General features: G+C 28.2%; 1 protein-coding gene across 1 annotated transcript; it reads left to right on the top strand.

The window, feature by feature from the left end:
- Nucleotides 1-1,560, top strand: LOC116015090. The gene has a single exon (XM_031255092.1). It carries the CDS (start codon nucleotides 312-314, stop codon nucleotides 1,278-1,280), a length of 969 nt encoding a protein of 322 aa, XP_031110952.1. The 5' UTR covers nucleotides 1-311; the 3' UTR covers nucleotides 1,281-1,560.
- The last annotated feature ends 11,494 nt before the right edge of the window (nucleotides 1,561-13,054 follow it).

Genomic DNA, 13,054 nt, shown 5'->3' with positions numbered 1-13,054 from the left:
TTGTCCCCGGTTTGTTCTCTTCTCTCCCTCTCTCTGACTCTCTCCCTCTCTCTCTCTCTAAACCTTCATTTGTTTTAGTTGTTTCTCTCTCTAGAAAGGAAGCAGACAAATCCACGCATTCGGTTTCCTCGGCCTTGATTTTCACTGCGCACTCAGACGCCACACGCTCCGGACATGCCGGAGTTTCACTCTCCGGAACGCGCCGTCGTACATTGATTCATCTGTGTATGTATATAGGGTTGTGAATTGTGATTGCGTGTTTATATATATACAGAAGTGTATGCGTTTGTATAGGAGACGAATTTAATTAGATGAGGTGTAAGAAACACTTGTCCGACTTGAGCAGCGGCGTCGGCGTTTGCGCGTCTTGTCTCCGGGAGAAGCTGTTCGCGGTGATACTGACTCAGGCGCAGGCGCAAGCCGAGGCGCGTATTCAGCAGCGAGCGCTCCAGGACGAGGGGCGGAAATCCGACACCAATCCGCCGGTTCTGGTGTTTCCGCGCTCCGTTTCGCCGTATATTTCGCGCCGGAAATCGGATATCTCCGCCTGGAATCAGCACCACCAGACCAGCCGCCATAGCTTGGCTGATCAGAGATTTTATAGTACTCCGCAAGTGGGGCCAAACGGGGCGATCATTGCCGGGGGAGAGTATTGTAAGAAGAAGAAGAATTACAGCTTCTCGTTGTTTTACAATCTGTTTAGATCTAAATCTCTGAAGCCGGATTCGTGTTCGGATCCCAGGGTTTCGAATTCGGAAGGTCCGCGTGCCGATACGACGTCGTCGTCAAGCCAGTCGTGGTTCTCAACGATTTTCTCCGGTCGTCGGAAGAAGCAAAACCGGACGTTTTCGCTGGATGAGGAGACGATCGGAGGCCGGCGGATAAACTGTCACAATCGCGATCGAGGAATGTCGCCGGCGAGGTGCTCCGACGACGAGGAAGACCAGCATTGCCGCGGCGGATCCAGCGGCTACTCCTCGGAGTCCTCACAGGGGTGGAAACAGACGCCGAGGCGGACTCCGGCCGCTCCCTCATCCCGGAGAGGAAACGGGAGATCTAGCCGCGGCCGCAACGTCTCAGGGATGACGTTTTGCTTGAGTCCGTTGGTGCGTGCCAGCCCTAACCAGCACTGGAACCAAAAGGGAATGCCGCCGGACATGGCGTACTCCGGCGAGCTCAGAGCTCCGTCGTCAAAGTCTCATCTATCCAGTGCGACGTCGTTCTGCAAGAACAGATCGAGAAAACTTGCCGATTTCGGAAGGTTCAACTACAACCATTGATTACAGTGCAGCGCTGACATTTGACCACTTCGACAATTGCGACACCAGACCAGAACTCAACTGTAATATTACGGCAAAAAGTCTTTTTTACCCTTGCTTGCTTTATAGTTTATACTCCCTAGCAGTCCATATTTTTACAAAATCTATATATATTTCCTCCCTTTATTATTGTTATTAAGATTAAGAAAACTGAAAATTGTTGTATGCATTTTGACTATACCTAAAATACCCTCATCAATTGTATTCCAGTTCGGTTCATAGAAAAAGATGGTTTTAGAACTGTTGCGCACTGGTAAGAGCTTTAAATTGGCGTTGAGGGAGTCAGGGATTGCAATAAATGAGACTTTGACATAACATATTCTGCTACTACCAAGAAGCTGTATGAGTAAATACACTATGGTCTACACCTCACATATATGAATGTTTAGATGGTGCCAATTCACACCGATACTAATAATATCAAATAAACTATATATACTATATATTGCCTCAGCGGTCGTAGCCTCTTAGGACTTAGGCAGAAAGATCATTATTTGGTACCTACATATCCGTGTCATTATTTGATTGTGTGCAGTAGGTAAACTCTAATCATGTGTAATAACTCTTAAATCACACGAGAGGTAAACCATACTTTCTAAACCAAAAGTTCACATAAGCGTTTGTTGTCTTTTATTTTGAATAGACTAGGTGATAATATACACATTTTTATATAAATATAAATCATTTACACATGATACCCTCAAGTATAATTCAAACAAAAATGTTATTCATAACTTTTTTAGCAAATTATTTGAAAGCTCATTACCAAGATATCATTGACACTAAAGTGCACATTAAACATGGAAAAAAAAAAAGCAATAAAAAAATCAAGATTCCAAGATTTAAGCCCCAACTTCACAATTTGAATAACATCAAGCTTCAATTCCCTCCTATCATTCTCCCTAGCTTTCTTAGCGCAGATAACATAAAGAAAGTCGCATCTGCTCTCAACTTACACTTCTCACTTTATTCATCATTGGTTAGTCTTCTTTAACAATATTCGTAATAGTATTTTACCCCTTTAATTTGAATGTACAAGGTTTGCTTTTTTGGGTACAACTACACACAACATTCACTTTGGCGATTTTGTTCAATAACCCTTTAATTTAAACCACATGCAATTTACCATTTCAGCCCTGTGAGGGTAGTCGAGTGAGTGTGACATGATTATCATACTTGAAAGGTGACGAGTTTTATTATTCTCAACACCTTGTGGTCGAGCTCGTCCCACAAAGTCTTCTTAATATATATGTACTATGTAGCAATACCTAAAGGGCTTGACTGAAACTTGATTGGATTATATTAGTTGACTAATTGTTCTAGTTTTCTATTATCACACGAAATAAATATTATCTATAAATTATTGAGTAACTTTGCTTAACTTATGATAATATGATGGGTGATGTGTATGACTAAATAATGAAGATTAAAATAGTTTTTGTTTTTTAAACTTGTTATGAAAGAAATATTCAGTAAATCCTTCAATAGAGATGTCCTTATAACCGTTTTCTCCAAAACTTGAAAATCCCTCAATAGATCGAGATGCCCTTATACTCAAATAGCATAATAAATAAACATCTCAATTATCACAGACGACCCTTGAATCCTAAAAAATAAAAATAAATAACAATCATAGCATGCATAATCTAAATGGTTCCATCCCCACTTGAAAGCAGGCCAAGTCACAACATTCCATGCTACCTTCTTCCATTGTGAGCAACAATGAAAAAACTAGGCATCAACTCATCCACACCCAAGATGGGCACAAAAATGTATATCTTTCTTGGCCTCCACTAGTGGGGAGGGGGCATGCCTAAAACCTTGTGCTTGGAGGCTTCTCATGTATCTACTAGCTAGGATGTGAATCTTTTTAATTTCCTTCTATTCATCTTATGAATGGTTGTGTTCTAGTCTATCTGGTTATCATGTCATCCAACCCCTTCATTGCTTGCTCCTCAGCTCCACAATGATTGTGGTTGAAATTTTGGACCAAAAACAATATCTTTTTCTTGTGTGTTTTCTCCTTGTTGTTATTGTTGTCTATAATTTGGTTGTGTCACCTTTTTTTGACATTAGGGTTGCTTTCTCATGCACTGTTTCAACAGCAATGTGGGTACAAACATCCACACTTTTCTTTCTAGTTTTATTGTTTTGATTTTCTAATGTTGTTAATTGTTGCAATCCAAAAATATCAACTCAAAGAACCCAACTGTTTGGGGCAGTTGTGCCCTAAACATTGTGGATATGACATAACTTGAATCCAAATCATCTCACAATAATGGTGAGAATACCAAATGTTGTATGTAGAACTAACAAAAAAAAAGAGTCAATATCCATTTCTAGGGTTCGATCTTGTGACCTTTCTTTAAGGAGAGTCACAAAAATGTCATCTGAGCACAAGGTGTATGTCTTTTTAATTTTTTGGGGGATGAAAAAAATCTACAATCACTATCTGAGGATGTGCATTGAGTAAACCCTATTCATGTGTGATAACTCACAAACCACACACACAAAAAAAAAAAAAAAAGGTAAACTCTACTAGGAGTATCCAGTGTACTAGAAATATCCCGTGCGAAACACTTTTCTGAAAAAATATTAGCAAAAATCTAACTCATAAATCATATCATTTATGTTGGATAATCATGCTCCACCACTATTTTTTGTAATACGTTCTGACAAACCAAGTAGTGATTTTAAATGATATATACACAAAAATACAATATATAATATAGGATATTGTAAAATGTTTTAACGTAAAAAAGAGACATGGTTGAAAATACAAGAATAATTAATGCATTAATTAACTTAGAAGTTTTGGTGATGGTAGTTGCATTAATCACCGGAACATTTATTTTGAATAGTAATGAAAAGTCTTTATGATTTTTTGTGGTCCATTCCTTCATTTATATCTTCTTACAATTAATTAATTTAATATGAACATAGTATTTTCGCTCGTGCGTTGCACAGAATGGATTTGTTATAATATTTAAAGAATATTTGGATCAATATACAATTATATATATTATAACATCGAATATTATATAGCGCAATTGATGAAATTGATTGGATCGATTATGTTTTCTGATGTTTTCCTTTGAATTAGAACAAATAATTGTCTAATTACCCGGACGTGAATAAATTTTTTTTATTATATATTGAGATAATAAAAATAAAGATGAAATTATAAAAAATTCTAATATTGAACGTGTACATTTATTTGATTATAAGATTAGTACAAAAATATTACTCAATTAATTGAATAATATATGACTTGTTTGTCTAAAATTTATCTTTAAAAGATCTATAAGTAATACTACGTATGACTTATATAATTATATTATGACTTATATAATTATATTATTACTAAAATAAATATGAGAAAATGAGAAATAAATTAATTGTAATTATTATAAAAATAAATTCAACGACCAATGCTTAACTTAATTATCATAATAATTCTTAGGCAATTATTATTAGTCAATTACACTAATATATGTGTAATTATACTTTTATACTTTAAGTATATTCATTTTCCCCATATTGCATTTAGTTTTATCTTCCTCCTCCATATTTGAATGAATTAATTTTGATTATTATAAAATTCTAACAACCCATGTTCAATTAATTTTTTTAAAGTTTAAATAACTTAGAGTTTTCAAAAGGAAAGTATAATTAACTATTAAAGTTTTTAAATAATTTTCAGTCAATTAGTAATATTATTTTCTTTTCCCGATAAATGATTTTACTTTTATTAATACTGTTGATACGTGAGTATACATATTATCAATTTATAGATATTAGTTAATTTCTATTTTACATTTTCTTAACAAATAAGCTTTATTAATTATTTGACCAATAAAATATTTCATTAATTGACTACAAAAGTTTAGGCGGTGAATGAAATAAGAGAATTTTACTTTTATATATAGTATAGAATATAGATTACGATCTTTTTATATTTTAAATCAATTAGTAATATCATTTTTCTCGGAATAATGCTCAAATAAACCACTGAACTACATATAAAACTGCAATTAGGCCATCGAACTAAAAAAAGAATGCAATTGGATTCCTGAACTATATAAACTCATGCAATTAAGTACAAATTGACATGTTTTCAAAAAAAAAAAAGTCCAAATTGACCTGTTTACCTACAATTGTGATGACATGGTGGTTACTAATTTTAAAATAAACTTTTTAAATAATTTTAATTAAAAAAATTAAATAATAATAATAATAATAATAAAATTAAAAAAAAACAGACGTCTCCGACAGTTCTTCTATTTTTTCAATTTTTTTTTTAATTATTAGTGCCGATTGTTATGTGTAAATTAATATCAGACAACCTTATCTAGGAAAAATGAAAAGAATTACGTAGTAATATTTACCTAATTTTCGTTCCATTTTTAATTGATGATGTAGAATATTATTATTGAAATATTTCCGTTCCTTTTTTTAATTTATCTTTAATATTGTTTATAATATGCCTTTATTATTTATGATGTAGAATGTTTTCTTTTTTTTTTTTTAATTAAATTGCAATGATATGACCATTTCCTTTTTCATTTTAGTTAATTATGAATTTTTTTTATTTACAGTCAATTATTAATATTCATTTCCTTTTATATATTCAATCAATTAGTAACATCAGATTCATTTTTAGTCGATTTTTTTTTATTTTCAGTTAATTAGTCAATTAAAATAATAGATCCACTGGTATTTTTACCTAATTTCTGTTCTATTTTTAATTAATGATGTAGAATATTATTATTGAAATATTTTCATTCTATTTTTAATTTACCTTTACTATTGTTTAAAATTTAAAATATGTTAACAGAGTCAGTAGAACTCAAAAAAAATTTAAAATATGCCTTTACTATTCTTATGTTTTTATATATAGTATAAATTAGTATTATGCTAATTATGACGTCCATGTATTATAAATAAGTATGGTAATTAAGGAGTATATATTATAATTAAAAAATAATGTATATTTTAATTTCGTTTAATTATGGACGTAATATGTGTATGTTTAATTTTCTTTAATTTTATCCGTAATATATATGTGTATGTTTAATTTTCTTTAATTATGTCCGTAATATGTGTCCCATTAATTTCTTTAATTGATTAGATAAAATTACGGCAAGTATAAAAAACCGTTTAATAAAAGTATAATGTTTGAACTAATTTCTCAATGACCATAATTATTAAGATTTTATTCCAAAGTAACCATTAGCATAATTTTATATGTGTAATAATCTGTGAATTGAAATAATTTACATAATTGTATGGACGTAATAATATTTGAATTAGCATAATAATACGTGAATTGAAATAATTATCATAATTTTGTTAATCTCCTCTAATTATGGATGTAATATGTGTATTATCAATTTCGTTAACTGATTTGATAAAATTTATATTACGAACAACAATATTAATTCATTAGTTGTCATAATTTTTAAGATTTTATTCAAAAGTAATCAAATGAAATGCACGGGTAATTGACATTATCTGAAGTAAAAATATATAAAATTATCGTAAGAATGAAATCTCTATGTTTAATGACCATAATAAATTTAGATGTTAAATATAGTATAATTACCACGGATTATTTAGATGGTAAATAGTATATGGTAATTACCTATATAGATTAGCATATTAAACGGATTAACATATGGAACAATGTTATAAAAAAGGAAGGAAGCCTTTTAGATAAAATATATTAGGAATAATATCAATTAAATAAATTATCATAGGAATTTCTCAATTCTATATTTATAATTACCTTTATAAACAGATTTAATAGGAAAATTTAGTTACAAACTTATATTAAGAGTTATGGATTATTATTATATTATTATTATTATTAGGAAAATTATATTAAGAATTTTAGATTATTATTACTACGGAGTATTATATTATATTATATTATATTATATTATTATTATTATTATTATTATTATATTAACATAATAGATTTTAAATCGAGGCTACAAAATTTAATATTATTATTTCATTTATTCAAGTATAGTAATCACCATTTTTTAACTAATAAGTGTGAATTAGTATTGTGCAATTAATGATAAAGATTAATAATAATTGGAATCAACAATCAATGATACAATGACCCATGTTTAGCTTCTAATGCACCATTTTTTATAAAATGAAGAATTGGAATGGTAAAACGAACAATTGGAATGAATAATTGAGGATTTATTCAAGTATAGTAACCACCATTTTTACCAAATTACATAAACATCCGTAAATGGGGAAGATCAAGATTGCAAATTCTACAATATATAGATGAGCATCCGTAGATTGCTAGTTATTTTGCACAATACAACTAAAAAGATGGATAGTTAAATAAGGTATTATCATTCAAAATCTTGTAATACAAAGTTACAATACAATGTTTTTCCATTAGAAATTATCAATCAAAGTAATGTGATTAAAATATATAATTATAGAAAACATTTGATTGTTCACTACAATCACTCTGAAAATTGTAATTTTACATACGTGATACGCCCATGGCAAAATTGGCCTAGCTACTTGAAACCTTATCAGCAAAAATTAAAGCATATTGAGCTGTTAAAATCAAACTAAATCACAGTACTACAAAATATTCTATGGAATGCATACTACACCATAAGGATCTCCAACATGCAGAATGAATCAACTAAAAATTAAATCATACCGCATACCATAACAATTCTACGTGTGTTAAAGTTCGATCTTCGACTTCGTAGAATTACAGATTATAGATCTCTAACTAATAGTGAGAGCACAGATATTGGTATGTTGTGAGAGAAGAGTCATTTCTCATCATTATATAGTGGAGGATAAACATAATATGGAAGATTTTTCAAAAGGAAAGTATAATTAATTTTAATTTTATGTAAATATAGATGATTGACATGTAAAAATTTTACTACAATATTATATAATTTTTTCATTCTAATATAGTTAATTACATGTCAATTATATAAATATATATAGATATATAGATATAGATATAGATTATCATATCACTAATCACCAATCACCAATTAATTAATTAATATTAATATATATATATATATATATATATATATATATATATATATATATATNATTGAAATATTTTCATTCTATTTTTAATTTACCTTTACTATTGTTTAAAATTTAAAATATGTTAACAGAGTCAGTAGAACTCAAAAAAAATTTAAAATATGCCTTTACTATTCTTATGTTTTTATATATAGTATAAATTAGTATTATGCTAATTATGACGTCCATGTATTATAAATAAGTATGGTAATTAAGGAGTATATATTATAATTAAAAAATAATGTATATTTTAATTTCGTTTAATTATGGACGTAATATGTGTATGTTTAATTTTCTTTAATTTTATCCGTAATATATATGTGTATGTTTAATTTTCTTTAATTATGTCCGTAATATGTGTCCCATTAATTTCTTTAATTGATTAGATAAAATTACGGCAAGTATAAAAAACCGTTTAATAAAAGTATAATGTTTGAACTAATTTCTCAATGACCATAATTATTAAGATTTTATTCCAAAGTAACCATTAGCATAATTTTATATGTGTAATAATCTGTGAATTGAAATAATTTACATAATTGTATGGACGTAATAATATTTGAATTAGCATAATAATACGTGAATTGAAATAATTATCATAATTTTGTTAATCTCCTCTAATTATGGATGTAATATGTGTATTATCAATTTCGTTAACTGATTTGATAAAATTTATATTACGAACAACAATATTAATTCATTAGTTGTCATAATTTTTAAGATTTTATTCAAAAGTAATCAAATGAAATGCACGGGTAATTGACATTATCTGAAGTAAAAATATATAAAATTATCGTAAGAATGAAATCTCTATGTTTAATGACCATAATAAATTTAGATGTTAAATATAGTATAATTACCACGGATTATTTAGATGGTAAATAGTATATGGTAATTACCTATATAGATTAGCATATTAAACGGATTAACATATGGAACAATGTTATAAAAAAGGAAGGAAGCCTTTTAGATAAAATATATTAGGAATAATATCAATTAAATAAATTATCATAGGAATTTCTCAATTCTATATTTATAATTACCTTTATAAACAGATTTAATAGGAAAATTTAGTTACAAACTTATATTAAGAGTTATGGATTATTATTATATTATTATTATTATTAGGAAAATTATATTAAGAATTTTAGATTATTATTACTACGGAGTATTATATTATATTATATTATATTATATTATTATTATTATTATTATTATTATATTAACATAATAGATTTTAAATCGAGGCTACAAAATTTAATATTATTATTTCATTTATTCAAGTATAGTAATCACCATTTTTTAACTAATAAGTGTGAATTAGTATTGTGCAATTAATGATAAAGATTAATAATAATTGGAATCAACAATCAATGATACAATGACCCATGTTTAGCTTCTAATGCACCATTTTTTATAAAATGAAGAATTGGAATGGTAAAACGAACAATTGGAATGAATAATTGAGGATTTATTCAAGTATAGTAACCACCATTTTTACCAAATTACATAAACATCCGTAAATGGGGAAGATCAAGATTGCAAATTCTACAATATATAGATGAGCATCCGTAGATTGCTAGTTATTTTGCACAATACAACTAAAAAGATGGATAGTTAAATAAGGTATTATCATTCAAAATCTTGTAATACAAAGTTACAATACAATGTTTTTCCATTAGAAATTATCAATCAAAGTAATGTGATTAAAATATATAATTATAGAAAACATTTGATTGTTCACTACAATCACTCTGAAAATTGTAATTTTACATACGTGATACGCCCATGGCAAAATTGGCCTAGCTACTTGAAACCTTATCAGCAAAAATTAAAGCATATTGAGCTGTTAAAATCAAACTAAATCACAGTACTACAAAATATTCTATGGAATGCATACTACACCATAAGGATCTCCAACATGCAGAATGAATCAACTAAAAATTAAATCATACCGCATACCATAACAATTCTACGTGTGTTAAAGTTCGATCTTCGACTTCGTAGAATTACAGATTATAGATCTCTAACTAATAGTGAGAGCACAGATATTGGTATGTTGTGAGAGAAGAGTCATTTCTCATCATTATATAGTGGAGGATAAACATAATATGGAAGATTTTTCAAAAGGAAAGTATAATTAATTTTAATTTTATGTAAATATAGATGATTGACATGTAAAAATTTTACTACAATATTATATAATTTTTCATTCTAATATAGTTAATTACATGTCAATTATATAAATATATATAGATATATAGATATAGATATAGATTATCATATCACTAATCACCAATCACCAATTAATTAATTAATATTAATATATATATATATATATATATATATATATATATATATATATATATTAATATATAACAATATTACCATATCACTAATCACCAATCACCAATTAATTATTCTTTTTTAAAATAATCACCAATTAATTAATTAATATTAGTATATATTAATATATTATATATTAATATATTAATATTAAGAATAATACCATATACCATATTATCAATTATCAATTATATATCACCAATCACCCATCACCATTAATATTAACAATATTACCATATTATCATATTATCATTATCATATATTACCATAATAATATTATAGGATGGATAATTAATAAAATAATAAAATAATAAATAAATAAAATAAATGATTTTACCAAAATACCCCTAAGTTTTGGGGGGGGGGGGGGAATTTTGGAGGAGGAAATTGTTTTTATATATAGTATAGATTTATTATAAAAGTTGATTTTCATTTTTATAAGATTGGGTATCTTTCCTTATTGCTATTATCTTGGAATAATTAAAGCCGCTACTCAAAGTTGTGTTATGGCTTACCTTTGTGACTTTAGCTACTAGCAACATAGGTTGACTATAAGTAACCGAGTCAAATGGAGAAGGCCAATGAATAACTCCCACACAAGATAATTGCTCAACTAACTTGGAGGGATTTGCCTTCCACTATAAATATATAATTAGGGATCTACCCCTTCCCAGTACATTAGTTAATGATATATATATATATATATATATATATATATATATATATATATATATAAATTAATATTTAAATAAAATATTTAAGGAGTGTTTGACAAATAACTGTTAGATGATTTGGTTTGTGACTTTGACTAGTTGATAGTATTAGTTGATTGTAGAAAGATGTTTGACAAATTAACTATTAGCTAGTATCTAATTAAATGCAAAATGACTTTTTCAAAAAGTTGGTCGAACAAATTGTTTTAAGTAGCTTTTTGAATTTTAGCATTTTAGAGCAATAAGTTGTTACAAAAAGCTAATTAATCAAACACTCATATTGGCGGTTTAACCAAGTCAAACATGTAAAAGTGTTCAAGCAAGTCAAAATTGATTGATAAGCTAACTATGTTACCAAATAAGGGCTTAGTTTTTTTACTCATATATTAAAAAGTTGTACTAATTAACTACTAGTTTGAGTATAAGCTAGGTTTATCGATGTCAAATTCTTCGTCCTTACAAACTTCTCGAAAGAAACAGGGATGGAGAGAATTTTCTATTTCCTAACAAGACGGAATCTTGAAGACATGAATAACGAGCATATTTTCCACCCCGCTCCACCCACGTTATTGCCATATCTATATATGATTCTATATCATATTATCAATGCCGGTGTTGATTTGTAGTTAGAATTAAATTGAAAGGACTAAACCTAGGTTTGCATGTTACCATGAAGCAAGCACTTTTAACATTGAAAGGAACATAGCGAGAGTAGAGGCATGAAAGATTCTTGGGTCTTACGTTTTCACAAGTGGGTGCCTTGTCGGATCCCTTTTCCATTTATCCATTATTGAATCAGATGGCCACAATAATTCTCAGCTCTTTGATTATTTTAATTCATCATTGTGGTCAATTGGTCATCATATCTAACGGTGATTGCGCTCTATCACTGCCCTATTATATTATCACTTGCTTATTATTATTTCCCTACCCAAAAAAAAAAATTTCTTACAAAACCAACCATATGCGAATAAGGATCAAATAAGTCATCGAATTATAAAAAAGATTACAATTAAATCATTCATTCAAAACAACTACAATTCCGTTTCTATACAATCCATACTCAAGTAATTAAATCAAATTGACATATTTTCAAATGTGGCGGTTAACCCATTTAAACTTTATTTAAATATTTCTAAATCATTGTAAAAAAAAAAAAAATTAAAAAAATTAAAAAAGTTAAAAAAAAATTTAAAAAAAAACTAAAAAAAAAAAAAAAAAAAACAAAACAAAACAAGGCCCCTTTCTCTTTGATCCAATTGCATTTTTTTCTTAGATCATAGATGATTCAATTATTTAAATTTTGTGTATTTCGAAAACCTATTTGAGTATTATTTCTATGCAATATAATAGCTTTAGTATAAAAATATATAATGTTTGACTTTTTTTCTTTTACATCCATCGAGGAATCTAGAGCGACCATAATCCACTTAATTCAAGGAATATAATACACATGAAGACCAAGTTAAAAATTCTCAAACCATGTCCACCAATGTGACACAAATATGAGATTCTAAGAGACTAAGGCATGCATGCATGACGCACACATACAAAAGTCGATATTCAACTTTTCAATTATATCAA

Source organism: Ipomoea triloba, chromosome 4, assembly GCF_003576645.1.
Source record: "Ipomoea triloba cultivar NCNSP0323 chromosome 4, ASM357664v1".
In the NCBI taxonomy this organism is placed as follows: Eukaryota; Viridiplantae; Streptophyta; class Magnoliopsida; order Solanales; family Convolvulaceae; genus Ipomoea; species Ipomoea triloba.
This window is presented reverse-complemented; position numbering and strand designations above follow the sequence as displayed.

Bases quoted from the DNA above. Each gene is read 5' to 3' on its own strand.
- LOC116015090 (XM_031255092.1), top strand. From the start codon at position 312: ATGAGGTGTAAGAAACACTTGTCCGACTTGAGCAGCGGCGTCGGCGTT.